Here is a 15,805-nt window from a genome sequence, read left to right as displayed (position 1 = left end):
AAAGGCCTATCATCTCTTCTAACTGTTGGGCACAAAATAGAAACTATAGTGAGAATTTAAGGATACATTCTTTTCAATGGGCCTTTATTTGATGAGATTCAATGAACACACCTTTCCAGAATGGGAAAGACAATAAAGGACAGAAATGGTATGGACCTAACAGAAGCAGAAGAGATTAAGAAGAGGTGACAAGAATATACAGAAGAACTGTACATAAAAGGTCTAATGACCCAGATAACCACAACAGTGTGGTCACTTACCTAGAGCCAGACATCCAGGAGTGTGAAATCAAGTGGACCTTAGGAAACACTGTTGCTAACAAAGCTAGTGGAGGTGATGGAATCCCAGGTGAGCTATTTCAAATCTTAAAAGATGATGCTGTTAAGTGCTGCACTCAGTATCCCAGCACATTTGGAAAACTCAGCAGTGGCCACAGGATTGGAAAAGGTCAGTTTTCATTCAATCCCAAAAAAGGGCAATGGCAAAGAATGTTCAAACTACCACACAATTGCACTCATTTAACATGCTAACAAGATAATGCTCCAAATCCTTCAAGCTAGGCTTCAATACTATGTGAACCAAGAACTTCTAGATGTACAAGCTGGATTTAAAAAAGGCAGAGGAACCAGAGATCAAACTGCTAACATCCATTGGATCATAGAGAAAACAAGATAATTACAGAAAAACATCTACTTCTGCTTCACTGACTATGTTAAAGCTTTTGACTGTGGATCATAACAAACTGTGGAAAATTCTGAAAGAGATGTTAATACCAAACCACCTTACCTGCCTCCTGAGAAATCTGTATACAGGAATCAACAGAACCAGACATGGAACAACGGACTGGTTCCAAATTGGGAAAGGATTATATCAAGGCTGTATATTATCACTTTGCTTTTTTAACTTATATGCAGAGTACATCATGTGAAATGCCGGGCTGGATGAAGCACAAGCTGGAATCAAGATTTCTGGGACAAATATCAATAACCTCAGATATGCAGATGACACCACCCTTATGGCAGAAAGTGAAGAGGAATTAAAGAGCCTCTTGATGAAGGTGAAAAAGGAGAGTAAAAATGCTGGCTTAAAACTCAACATTCAGAAAATGAAGATCATGACATCCAGTCCTATTACTTCATGGCAAATAGATGGGGAAACAATGGAAACAGTGACAGACTTTATTTTCTTGGACTCCAAAATCACTGTGGATGGTGACTGCAGCCATGAATTAAAAGATGTTTTCTCCTTGGGAGAAAAGCTATGACAAACCTAGACAGCATATTATAATGCAAAGACATCACTTTGCCAACAAAAGTCATCACTTTGCCAACAAAAGTCCATATAGTCAAAGCTATGGTTTTCTAGTAGTCATGTATGGATGTGAGAGTTGGACCATAAAGAAGGTTGAGCACTGAGGAATTGATGCTTTTGAACTGTGGTGTTGGAGAAGACTCTTGAGAGTCCCTTGGACAGCAAAGAGATCAAAGCAGCCAATCCTAAAGGAAAGTGAAAGTGAAGTCGCACAGTCGTGTCCGACTCTTTGCGACCCCATGGACTATAGCCTACCAGGCTCCTCCATCCATGGGATTTTCCAGAAAAGAGTACCAGAGTGGGTTGCCATTGCCTTCTCCGGATCTCATCCCACAGTCCTTATTAAGTGTCAGTGTCAGTGTGCGTGTGTGTGTGTATCCCAGTGGTCACTCTGGTAGGCCAGAAGAAAACTGCCGTGTAAGGCGGGATAGGCAACAGCTTCCTAAGATCTGAGAGTTTCTAATTTCCAAAGGAAACCAACCCTAAATTCATTGGAAGAATTGTTGCTGAAGCTGAAGCTCCAACACTTTGGCCACCTGATGTGAAGAACTGACTCATTGGAAAAGACCCTGATACTGGGAAAGATTGAAGGCAGGAGAAGGGGGCGACAGACCAAATGGTTGGATGGCATCACCGACTCAATGGACATGAGTTTGAGCAAATTCCAGGAGATGGTGAGAGACAGGGAAGTCTGATGTGCTGCACTCCATGAGGTAACAAAGAGTTGGACATGACTTACAGACTGAACAGAAACAGCAGAAAGAGTCAAAGAACAAAAGTAAAGTAAAAACCTCTTCAAAATTATCACTTGGAATTAAACACCTCATGTCAAATTGTATACAACAGATAAAAGATTTTCTTATTCCTTATTCACACATGCAACACCAAGGAATTGCTTTAGTCTAGTCTTTCAAGACTCCTACTTCTACTGGCAGGGGAAAAGTAATGCTTAAATGCAGACAGGAAGTAGCAAGAATATAGTCATACTTTAGGTTTAGCTTTCTTTAATACCAGTCATTCTCTTCATATAAGCTCTGGCTAAGTTATGGTCCTTTTACAAATATCTTCTGCTGAATTAACAGGGTAGTGTTCCTACCCCTCAGGATGAAAACTACTGAACTCTGACAACTGTCTGAGATGCTATGTGACCTTAAGAGTTTTTGGTATCTCGTAAATTTGATGATGGCAGAATTATGAAGTGTTCTTAACCTAATGTGGTGTAAAAGATGATTAAATAGTTTGCTCCCTGAATAAAATTTTAAAAGTTAACTAGTGTGATTTTTAAATGATTATGAACTAGAAAACTTTTATGCATTGCTTTTTTAAAATACAGAACTACCAATAGGATGGAAGAAGCTTAAATCACTCAAATCTGAAGTGACCTCACTTTTGTTGAAGAATCCAGAGTGGACTCTGTTGAAATCTAATGTTCACTATCCATAGAGAACCTATTATTAGATAACAACCACTACCTGGAGGAATGTGAAGATACTGCTCCATATTTTAAAATAATTTATGCAAAAAATGCAGTCATCTACTCTAAATAGTTAAAGGGCCAACAAAGTTGTCATAATTTTATGGAATTAGAGAAGCAAAAATTAAAAATGAATGACTTTCATTTTAATATAAGACAAGAGATACTCTTACCAATGAGGCTGTATTCTACTCTTGAAACAATCATATATACTCAGAGGTAAGGAAAAATGACAGCTTTCAGCTTGTGTTGCATCTTTATGTACAGATATAAAATGGTAGATAGGGTAACTTTTTAAATGCTAAGCAAATCAACTGCTTTATAATAATGTTGGAGAGACTGAGAAACTAGTTGGCATTAACAAAAAGAGAAGTTACCAATGATCTAACAATGTTATTTGCCTACCTCTAATCAAAAGAATAAAGCCATTTAAACTTCATCCCAAAGTTTAGCATGACATCCACAACAATAAATCCTCAAGTCTTTAGTGCCTCCTCAAAAAGGGGAAGGTTAGGAGATTGGAATTAAGATGGTGAAGTAGTAGGTCATGGAACACATATTTTACCACAGATACATCAAGAATACACCTACAAATAGAACAGTTCTCACAGAACACCTACCGAACACTGCTGCTGCTGCTAAGTCGCTTCAGTCGTGTCCGGCTCTGTGTGACCCCATAGACAGCAGCCAACCAGGCTCCCCCGTCCCTGGGATTCTCCAGGCAAGACTACTGGAGTGGGTTGCTATTTCCTTCTCCAGTGCATGAAAGGGAAAAGTGAAAGTGAAGTCGCTCAGTCGTGTCCGACTCTTCGCGACCCCATGGACTGTAGCCTACCAGGCTCCCCCGTTCATGGGATTTTCCAGGCAAGAGTACTGGAGTGGGGTGCCATTGCCTTCTCCAAACACTAGCAGACCTCAAACATCTGAAAGGACAAGAAAGACCTCTACAATAATCAAGTAGAAAAAAGAAAAAGGAAGTGGAACAGATTCTGTGCCTCTGGAAGGCAGTTGTGATGGTAAGCAGAGGTTCCCACATCCTGGGACGTCCCCTCACCTCACTGGCAGGGAGATTAGCTGGGACAGAAAAGAAACTTCAGAGGTTCCGAGGAGAGCACAACAATTGGTTAGTGGTAGGCAGGACAGAGGGAGACCTATACACACAGTCTGTGCTACTGCCCCGTGCACCCCAACTTGAGACACACACATGCTGGTACAGCTCGGGACTGGGTGCTGGAACACGAGGTTTAGAAGACAGATCTCTGGAGAGGACTGCTGTTGGCGGCATGGAGACAGCCTGAGTGGGCTGGACTGTGGGGAGCAGCAATTAGAGGTGTTCAGGGAAGAACCCTGGGCTGCCACAAAAGTGCAGTGCCATTGTCAAATGGCACACAAAGGCAGGAATGGGGCTTCCATTGTAGCCTCTTTCCCCACCTCCGGCTATTGCCTTCACGGACTCTATGAGAGGCTCCCACACAGGCAGGCCTGCACAACCCGGTCCTTGCCCAGTCCCCTCCCATTTGGGCAGGCGCTTGTGCTCCAGCCACCACCTTGGTGGTTCTGGGAGCAGATGCCAGTGGTTGTCCATGCACAGAGGTGAGATTGAAATCACAGCTGAGATCCAACGGCTGTGCAACTTAGGAAGCAGAGCTGAAATCTGTCCCTGTGGCTGCACAAACTGCAAACTTACAACTCCACTGCCAGCTTTGTAAATTCAGCATCCATGGAACATTTGAACAAACAACTTGTGCTCCTGTGGCTGGGTTGCATCTGCACATAGCAGTTGTAGGTTTTGTGGGTGTGTACAACAGGGGCTGGGTCAGGCCAGGTGTGACCTACCTCAGTAGCACCCACAGCAGGTATAGGTGCCTGACTACTACAGTCCTGGGATCTTCTGTGCTGGTGGCCTTGTGAGAAACAAAGTGTGAAAGGCACCGGGGCTGATTGCCAGCATCCCACAGTTATGTTGGGGCCAAAAGCAGTGCCAACTACAGTGTACTTTGTGGGCCCACACAATGGGTAAAAAGTGACACAACAGAGTATACTCATAGGTGAACAGGCCCAGTAGAAGAATACTCAGTGGCCTCTCTCCCAGTGGGAGCATGTGCATAACAGAAACACAGCTCAGAAATGGAGCTGGGGGCTTCTACTCCAATAATCAGGGAGCAGACCCTGCCCTGGATAGGGCAGTGATAACCAAAGAGCAAAGGAGGCCCCACTCAGTATCCACTGCAGGAGCCAGTCAGCACAGCATCAGTCACACCTCCTATCAAGGGGATGATGGCCAGCATACACTGAGGGGGAAGGTGACAGGGATCCATACTACAAACGGCCCTCACACCAAAAATATTAAACCCATGCAAGCTACACAGGAGCATTCCCACATAAAAATAGCCCTCAAGGACCACAACAGATAATCGTTTTTCCTAAACTCATGTGCCTGCATGCTCAGTGGTGTCCGACTCCTTGTGACCAACCCCATGGACTATAGCCCACCATGTTCCTCTGTCCACAGCATTTTCCAGGCAAGAATATTGGAGTGGGTTGCCAGCAAAGAAATATAAGTAAAATGAAGAAACTGAAAAACCACTTCCAATTAAAAAACTGAGAGAATTCTCCTGAAAGAACAAACAATGAAAGAGATCTATTCAGTCTAATAGTCACTGAATTCAATAAGAAGACAATGAGAATATTGAAGGAATTAAGAAATGCTATCAACAGAAATGCAGATTACTATGAAAAGGAATTAGAAACTATAAGGAAGAGCCAAGAGAAATTAGAGAATTCATGTGAAGAGACAAGAGCTGAATTAAAGGCTATGAAAAGCAGAATTAATAATGCAGAAGAATGAATAAGTGATATAGATGATAGAATAATTGAAATCACCCAATCAAGAGAGCAGACAGAAACACAAATTTAAAAAAAAATATGAAAGCAACATAAGCAACCTATGGGATAGTATAAAGAATGCCAATCTATGCATAATAGGGATCTCAGAAAGAAAAGAAAGAGAAGAAAGTATTACAAATATATTTAAAGAAATTATGGCTGGAAACTTGGAAACCTAAAGCAGGAAACAGATATCCAGATACAGGAAGCACAGAGGGTCCTGAATAATATAAACCCAAACAAACCTACACCAAGACATATGATAATAAAAATGGCAAAATTTAAGGATAAATAGAACACATATCAATGAGCAGATCTTTGTGACAAAAATCAATAAGGCAACAGAGACCCTAAATGATACAACAGAACACCTAGATTATTAAGGACATTGTAGCTACAAGAAGAAGAATATGCATTCTTTTCAAGTGCACTTGGAACATGCTCTAGGATTTGACCACATTCTTGGGCACAAAACAAGCTTAAACAGAAATTATGTCAATCATCTTTTCTGGCTGCAATGGCATGAAACTAGATATCAGCTACAGAAAAATAAATGAGAAAAAAACAAAAACAATTACTTGGTGAATAAACAACATGCTAGCACAACAAAAACCAAAAAACAATGGATCAATGATGAAATCAAAGAAGAAATTAAAACATATCTTGAGGCAAACAACAAAAATACAACCATTCGAAACCTATGGCATGCAGCAAAAGCTATTCTTAGAGGAAAGTTCACACAGACCTTCTTTAAGAAACAAGAAAAATATCAAATAAACAACCTAATCCACCACCTAAAAGAATTAGAAAAAGAACAAACAAAACCTACAGTCAGCAGAAGGAAGGAGATAACAAAGATCAGAGAGGAGATAAATGAAATAGAGATTTAAAAAAATACAAAAAAAAAAATCAATAAAATCAAGTGTTCATTCTTTGAAAGGGTAAACAGAATTTACAAACCTCTGACCAGGCTTACAGGGAAGACAGATGACACAAATGAAATAAGAAATGAAAGAGGAGAAATAACAAGATACTGCAGAAATAAAAAAAGAACAAGAGAATATTATGAAAAATGATAAATTGACAATCTTAAAGATTTGACAATCTCAAAAAATGAACTACCTTTGAGAAACATACAGCCCACTGAAACTGAATCAAGAAGAGATAGATAACTTGAATGGACCAGTCACTAGAAATGAAATCAAATCAGTAATAATAATAAAAAGAATCCCTAAGTGCAAAAGCCCGTGACCAGAAGGCTTCACTGGAGAATTCTACCAAACATACAAAGAACGTATGCCAATACTTCTCAAACTCTTCCAAAAGACTGAAGAGGAAGAAACACTCCTGAAGACATTCTATGACACCACTGTCACTAAAGACAATACTACAAAAGAAAATTACAAGCTAATGTCTTTGGTGAATATAGACAGAAACATTCTCAATAAAATATTAGCAAACTGTATCCAACAGCACATAAAAAAGGCCATAAACCACAACCAAGTTGGATTCATCCCAGGTTCACAAGGATGGTTCAACACATGCAAATTAATCAATGTGATACTCCACACCAACGAAAGGACAAAACCCATATGATCATCTCAATAGATGCAGAAAAAGCATTTGATAAAATTCAACATTCATTTATGATAAAAATCCTGAAGAAAATGTGTATAGAGTGAACATATCTCATCATAGTAAAAGCTGTTTATGACAAACTCATAGCCAATATAATACTCAAGGCTGAAAGCCTTTTTACTAAAATCTAGAACAAGACAAGGATGCCTGCTCTCACCACTTCGCTTTAAAAAATATTGGGAGTCTTTAAGCACTAGCAATCAGACCAAAAAAAAGAAATAAAATGTGTTCAAATTCATAGATAAGAGGTAAAATTGTCATTATATGCAGATGACATGGTAAAATATATATAAAGAAAACCCTAAAGACTCCACTCAAAAATTACTAGAACTGATATAGTAATTCAGCAACATAGCAGGATAAAAGATTGACATATGGAAAATGGCTGCATTTCTTTACACTAACAATGAAATACCAAAAAGGGAATCTAAACAATCTTTTTTAAAATCACACCAAAAAACCCCACAAAAACTTAGGAATAAATCTCACTAAAGAGGTGAAAGACTTACATGCTGAGAATTCAAAACATTAATATGGAAAATGAAACATGATTCAAAGAAATGGAAAGATATCCCATGCTCTTGGATGGGAAGAATTAATATTTTTTCAATGGTCATACTACTGATTCAATGTGATCCCTATTAAATTACCTATGCTATTTTCCACAGATATAGAACAAATAATACTAAAATTTATATGGAACCACAAAAGACCCAGAATTGCCAAAGCAATCCTTAGGAAAAAGAACAAAGCTGGAGGCATAACCCTCCCAGACTTCAGACAATAAATACTACAAGACTACAGTAATCAAAATAGCATGCTATTGGCACAGAAACAGGCATGCAGATAATGGAACAGAATAGAGAGCCTAGAAATAAACCCCCACACCTATGTACAATTAATCTTCAACAAGGAGGCACGAACATACAACGAGGAAAAGATATTCTCTTTAGCAAGTGGTGTTGGAGAAGTTCGACAGTCGCATGTAAATCAGTGAAGTTAGAACACACTCACACCATACATAAAAATCAACTCAAAATGGCTTAAAAACCTAAATATAAGACAAAACACCATAGAACTCCTTAGAAAAAAGTGAAAGTTGAAAGTTAAGTTGCTCAGTCACGTCTGACTCTTTGCAACCCCGTGGACTGTAGCCCACCAAGCTCCGCTGTCCATGGGATTCTCCAGCAAGAATACTGGAGTGGGTTGCCATTTCCTTCTCCAGGGGATCTTTCTGACCCAGGGATCGAACCCAGGTCTCCCGCATTGCAGGCAGAAGTTTTAACCTCAGAGCCACCAGGGAAGCCTAGAAGAGAATATAGGCAAAACATTCTCTGACATAAATTGTACCAATAGTGCCCCAAGGCAATGGAAATAAAAGCAAAAATAAACCAATGGGAGCTAATCAAACTTAAAAGCTTTTGAACAGCAAAGGAAATGAAGTGAAGTGAAAGTCACTCAGTCGTGTCTGACTGTTGGCGACTCCATGGACTGTAATTCTCCAGGCCAGAATACTGGAGTGGGTAGCCTTTTCCTTCTCCAGGGAATCTTCCCAAATCAGGGATCAAACTCAGGTCTTCCGCATTGCAGGTGGATTCTTTACTGGCTGAGCCACAAGGGAAGCCTATAGCAAAGGAAACTATAAACAAAACAGCCTACAGAGTCAGAGAAAATATTTGCAAATGACACAACTGACAAGGTCTTCATCTCCAAAATATATAAACAGCTAGTACAACTTAATAACAAAAAAGCAACCCAATCCAAAAATTGGCACAGAGCTAAACAGACATTTCTCCAAAGAAGACATACAGATGGCCATTAGGCACATGAAAAGATGCTCAGCATTGCTAATTATTAGAGAAATGCAAACTAAAACTACAATGAGGTACCACTTCACAGCAGTCAGAATGGCAATCATTAAAAGTCTACAAATAGCAAATGCCAGAGAGGGTGTAGGGAAAAGGAACTGTCATAGACTATTGCTGAGAGTGTAAGTTGGTTCAGCCACTATGGAGTAGAACTACCATATGATCTAGCAGTCCCACTCCTGGGCATATATATTTTCAAAACTATAATTTGAAAAGATACATGTATCCTTATGTACATAGCAGCACTATCTACAATAGCTAAGACATGGAAACAACCTAAATGTCCATTACTTATATGTGAAATCTGAAATACTATTCAAATCAACATATCTACAAAACAAAAACAGACTCACAGATATACAGAATACATTTGTGGTTGCCAAAGAGGGTGGGACAGGGGAGGAAGGCTTAGGAGTTTGGGATTAGCAGAGGCAAACTAGTATACATAGGATGGATAAACAATAAGGTCTTACTGTATAGTACAGGGAACTGTACTATATTCAATATCCTGTGACAAATCATAACAAGACAATATAATATGTGTGCGTGTATAACTGAGTCACTTTGTTGTATAGAAGAAATTAACACAACATTGTAAAACAACTACACTTTAGTAAAATTTTTTTAAAAAGAGGAAAGATAGAAGAATAAGGAAAAAGGTAAATAATGACAACCTCAGTGGTTTTCTCTTGAAGGGTAATGAGGACTTTGTCTATTAGGCAGCTCTATAATCTTCTGTTTTTAAAATAAGACCCACGGAAAGAGAAGAGATCTTTGTTTTGTCAGCTTGAATATTAGTTAGACTCATTTGATCTATCATAACGGACTTCTTGTTCAGGCATTTTAACATATAAAACCCCTTGTTTTAGTATTTTGATAATCATCTTTACATAGCATTGTAAACACAACCCAAAATTTATTTTAAAAGCTTTTCATGATTGTCTTTGATTTATAACTTACATTTCAGCCAAGGAGAAGTTATTTTTTGATAAGACCATTTGTTTCTTTCTTAGAAATATTATGGAAACTCTCTTCCCTCATGGTTTAACAACACATTTCTGCCAAGAACCATGGCAGAAATGAGCTTTATCTTAATGTCCTTGGCTCCCTAAAGTAATTCATGATATAAATTGTTATTTGAAATTTTTAAATTACAGTTTCATTTTGAGTTTTTACCAATGAAACGTGAATATCTGATTCTGTGAAATAATTCATTACTTCCATTAGCTTTATGAAGAAAACATGCACTGCTAAATTCTTTATGTCTACATTTTTGAAATGGGAAAGCTTTGCAAGCATTAGCATTCAGATCATCTGTATTTTACATGCTTCAAAGCGAAACAATCACATAAGGGTATAAATTCTATAAAAATTTCATAAACACAAGAACAAGAAAATTATAATATAAAAGAACACAAGGAATCACAGTGCTTCAGAGATGATGTGCAAGATGATTCAGGGCTGACCCTGTGCTCTCCCAGGGGTGTTGTGACTTGTGCTTCTTTTTCACAATTTATTAAAGGCCAGAGAAACACAGAGCAATGACTCATGAGAAATGTGACAATGTACATTTTATCTAAACATGCATTGCAAAAGTGCAGGGGAGAATAGGCTGGCAGAAGAAAGAAAGAAAAATATATGAATAAAAGAGCCTGAAATTAAAAGCAAGTCATATGTAACTTAGGCAATTCCAATGCAACAAACTGGTATTTAAATTTCATGTGATCAAAGGCAAAAAAAAAAAAGATGTCTGACAAAATAAACACACAGTTGGAAACTAACCTTTTATACAAACTCTGAGAAAACTTCTTTTAGGAAACTAAATTTGTCAGCCACTCTCTGTACTAGTTTCTAGGTAACCTCAATACATAGGCTCCTGATCCCCAAGAAATTTACATAGGCTATAACCAACTTCCGAGAAACACCCCCAAACCACTGCTTTGTGGCCTGACTCTGTGTGAATTTGCTTGGCCAGTGTATAAAGACTATGCAACTGTATACAGTTTTGCAAATAGACTAGTCAAAGAGTACTCAATTTTTCTATATGAAGTAAACAACTCATCAAGTTAATTAAGAAATATCTGTTCTTAAGAGGGAAATGGAATGGAGCTCCTCAGATTAAGGACAGAGGGACTAAAGTTTAAAACATGAGTTCAGAGGGCAGCAGTGAAGACATTGTAAATTTCACTGCATGTGATATTTTTGTGTCCATAAAGATTAAGTGTCTTAGAACATATTTTCTAAAAACAAAGTAAGATTACAAGTGAAACTTAAGCAAGGAAGTAGTTTAAGGAATGAAATAAAAGATTTGTGCTGTCAGCTGAGACTTTGCAGGAGCTGTTCTTGAGATGTTAGGGACAGAGAAAAAAATCAAGGAAAGATAAAAGTATTACAAGAGCCAGGTATGGTTAACCTCAAACTTGGCTCTGATCCATGGCAAATGAAGCAGTTTGTACAAACCCTGAGTCATACCTGATTCAAGAATAAAAGAGTGGATGTCTTGCCAAAAACCAATGCCAAAGAAGTTGTTTCTAAGAAGCATAAGGGGAAAAACTCTGCAATCACCAGTTGTGTGTGTATAAATAGCATCATTCATGTCCCTTGTGGGCTTGTTATGGGCCCTCCAAAAATACACCCATGCAAATTTTATTTCCCAAAGAATTATACTATATAATAAAATGCCATCTTTTGAGGAAAAAGAAAGGGATCCAAGAGTAATCATAAAGGACCATACCAATTGTAATAAAAATTACTAAAATTCATAAAACTGTATTTTCTTTTACAAGCAAAGAATGCTAAATTATATTTTCCACAAATGGTCATCTTGTTACAACTGGTAACCTTAAGATGAGCCCCCAGATTTTATTTTCACAGCTAGCTGTTCAATATTACCAAGTGGGAGAAGAATGTTCCTACTCGGTATATGTCATGGACACCCAGTCCTTCCAGCTAGTTCTAACTCTCTGAACAATCTTCCTAAGCAGCTGCTACAGGGTACACACTTCCCTGGCCACCCTTCAAAGGTCCTCACTTCGAGAGCCTGCTTCTCTAGTCCCAACCTGAGGGTGGACACAGTGGAGGCGTTGGGCAGAGATGCCTGGCTTGAGACATTCTGGGAATTTCCTGCCTAAGGAGCTCCCAGTGCTAGTTCACATCCTTCTGTAGGCAGAAACCAAACCATCATCAGGATGATGCTCTTTGCTGTAACACAGCTAAAAAAGCAGACAAGGAATGAGGGGAACCTAAGTCACTAAAACTGGAGCATCTGGGGCAGACATTTCAAGGTCACAGCACATTGCAGTAAATTTTAGACAACTTGATAGCCTTCCATTTTCTTACATGTAAAGTAAATGGTACACATCAGTCCTGGCCACATCATGGTGAGTAAGGGACAAGGAACATGTCTGAGCCTGCTCAGGGTCCCAGCAGAGTGGCATGCCACGACAGGCAGCAAACCTCACTCAAGAGCTCCATAAGATCTGGCCTCCCACTCCTAGCCCTGTGTCTCTTCCCCAATTCACTCTGGACACCCCTGACCCAGCAGCCTTGTGCCAACACACCAAGTCCCTCCCTGTCCTCACTTTCTTCATACAAACCTTTTCTCTTCCTGAATGCCCTTCCTCCCCCACACTTTGCCTGGCTACCACCCTTTCCCATCAGTTTCAAAGTCAACTTTTCAGGGATTTCTTTCTCTGAACAGATCCCATTCCTCTCCCTTAGTGCCCAAATCTGATCAGAAGACTTAGTCCTCACATACTTGTTACAAATGTAATTAACAATCATGTGTTCATTATTTAAAAAAAAAAAAAAGGTGGTCCCCTGTAAGCTCCATGAAGGCAGGACAGAGACAGTTTGTCTTTTTTTTTTTTTGCTCTATTTCTAATTACTAGATGAGCACTGTAATTGAGATAATAAATGAGAAATATTCATTAAAATGATAAACACTAATTATTTAATTGAAAAAGTGTTATTCTTCAACTGTTTGATACATTTCAAGATAGTTTTCATGGTCCACATTTTACAGATGAGGAAATTACATTTCAGAGAAGAGGATTTCATTTAAGTTCACCTGGCAAGTTGGAAATGGCAGAATCCAGACTTAAAGAAATTCTTGACCTTGAAGCTGAAGCACTAAGATCAAATTTGCTCATCAAATTAGTGTACAGCCCACAAAGAGCAAATCCAGCAGCACTCTCTCCTCAACAGAGCTTCATGATGCAAATTAAGATGAAGACTGTTAACCCACGTACCTACGGTCAATTAATCTTTGACAAAGGAGGTAAGAATATACACTGGGAAAAAGTGTCTTCAGCAAGTGGTATTGGGAAAGATGGACAGCCCCATGTAAATCAATTAAATTAGAACTTACCCTTATACCACACACAAAAATTAACACAAAATGGTTTAAAGGCCTAAATAGAAGACATGACACCATAAAACTCCTAGAAGAGAACATAGGCAAAACATTCTCTGACATAAATCATATCAGTTTTCTTAGGGAAGTCTCTCAAGGCAGTAGAAATAAAAACAAATGGGACCTAATCAAACTTATAAGCTTTTGCAGAACAAAGGAAGCCATAAACAAAATTAAAAATTAACCTACAGCATGGAAGAAAATATTTGCAAACAATGCTACCAACAAGGGATTAATTTCCCAAAGTATACAAACAGCTTGTACAACTCAACAACAACAACAAAAAACAACCCAATTCAAAAATGGGCACAAGAGCTAAATAGACATTTCTCCAAAGACATACAGATGGCCACTAGGACATGAAAAGATGCTCAACATCACTAATTATTAGAGAAATGCAGATCAAAACCACAGTGAGGTAATCACCTCACACCATTCAGAATGGCCATCATTAAAAAGTCTACAAATAACAAATGCTGGAGAGGGTGTGAAGAAAAGGGAGCCCTCCTACACTGTTGGTGGGAGTGTAAATTGGTGCAGCCACTGTGGAGAACAGTATGCAGATTCCTCAGAAAACTAAAACTAGAATTACCATATGATCCAGCAATCCCAGTCATCTGGAGCATATATCCAGATGAAACTATAATTCAGAAAGAAACAAGCACCCCTTTGTTCATATTGGCACTATTCACAACAGCTAAGACAAGAAAACAACCTGAATGTCCACCGACAGATGAATGGATCAAGAAGATGTGATACATATGCAAATGGAGTACTACTCAGCCATAAAAAGGAATGAAATAATGTCATTTGCAGCAACAGGGATGACTAGAGATTATCATACTAAGTAAGTCAGAAAGAGAAAGACAAATACCATAGGGTATCACTTATATGTGGAATCTAAAATAAGACACAAATGAACCTATCTATGAAGCAGAAACAGAACCATGGACATAGAGAACAGACTTGTGGTGGCCAATGGGGAAGGGTTTGGGAGAGGGGTGGAGAGGCAGGCTGGGGTTAGAGGATGTAAGCTTAAATAGAGAGTGGATAAACCACAAGGTCCTACTGTAGAGCACAGAGAACTATATTCAATATCCTGTGATAAACCATAATGGAAAAGAATATTAAAAAAGAATATATATACACATGTATAACTGAATCACTTTGCTGTACAGCAGTAATTAACAACACTGTAAAACAACTATATTTCATTTAAATTAAAAAAGGATGAAAACTGTTGATGTTCTCTTCCAACAGAAAATTGATTTATGTATGCTGCCTTTCTGCTGTTGGGAAATCAAATATTTTACCATGACTTATACACATAGATGGAATGGACTAAGTACCTTCTTGAGTATTCGTAAAAGAGATGGACAGTGAAAAGACACTTACCATAATTCCAGTGAGCAAACAGACTCCTTTCCCACAGTACGTGTTGGGTACCATGTCACCATAACCGATGGAGAGAAAAGTTATTGATATCAACCACATCGCTCCAAGGAAGTTGCTAGTAACATCCTGTTGATCATGGTACCTGAAAAATAGCGAACAAACCCAGTCCTTTATAATTAATCTACAGTAGGGCTGCCAAGGGCAGTTTGACTCAATCCAGTGAATTTACTAAGTGGCTTCTACAAAATGCTCTATTTAGAGGTTTTCAAAGCTCACTATTATAAGTAAAATTGGGGTTCTACCTAAGCAATGTGAAAGACATCAGGATTTCTTCAACTTTAAAAATAATTTGAAAGGGAAGCTGCAAAATATGAAAATAGCTTTTATCACTAGTGTTAGTTGACTAAGGCACATTTATCTCTGAATCCTGTTCCTGTTTTGCTCACAAAAATCTCCTCCTTCGTCGATGTTCACTGACGTGCCCAATGTGTAGGATGATATGCAGTTGCCAAATCTCCTTCCTCGCCTCTTTATCAGGAGGAGCCATGGCATCCCCTTTGTTATCTGTTTCCCTAGTGGGCCAATTTTGACCTTTCAAAATCAATTCAGTTGGGAGCCTCTTCTTTCTGCTTTTCTCCCAGCCCCTCCCGGGGGCTCCCTCAATATCCTGTGTATTCCTTCACCACAGGACTAGATTGTAATTGTCCTGTACTAGTTGTCCTCCTTGAAGATGGAAAAAATATCTTTGATTGCACAGTCCACACCCAGAACTAGAGCTTAATGTAAGTTATTGCCTCATGAGTTATACACAAAGAGTTT

At 38.7% G+C, this 15,805-nt stretch overlaps 1 protein-coding gene across 7 annotated transcripts in view; it reads right to left on the bottom strand.

Annotated features, from left to right (window-relative positions):
- The window catches only part of KCNN2 (potassium calcium-activated channel subfamily N member 2), a 476,417-nt gene that overhangs the window by 26,003 nt on the left and 434,609 nt on the right, over positions 1–15,805 (bottom strand). For all 7 annotated transcript variants that reach the window (XM_081505792.1, XM_081505793.1, XM_081505791.1 and 4 more), the window contains one exon: positions 14,987–15,128. In XM_081505792.1, coding sequence (XP_081361918.1) covers positions 14,987–15,128 — 142 coding nt within the window. The remainder of the gene's footprint in view (positions 1–14,986; positions 15,129–15,805) is intronic.

The sequence above is a fragment of the Giraffa tippelskirchi genome, chromosome 7, assembly GCF_054371585.1.
Source record: "Giraffa tippelskirchi isolate mGirTip1 chromosome 7, T2T-mGirTip1v1.2.pri, whole genome shotgun sequence".
NCBI classification, from domain to species: domain Eukaryota; kingdom Metazoa; phylum Chordata; class Mammalia; order Artiodactyla; family Giraffidae; genus Giraffa; species Giraffa tippelskirchi.
Note: the sequence above shows the minus strand (reverse complement) of the source record. Positions and strands in the feature narration are given on the sequence as shown.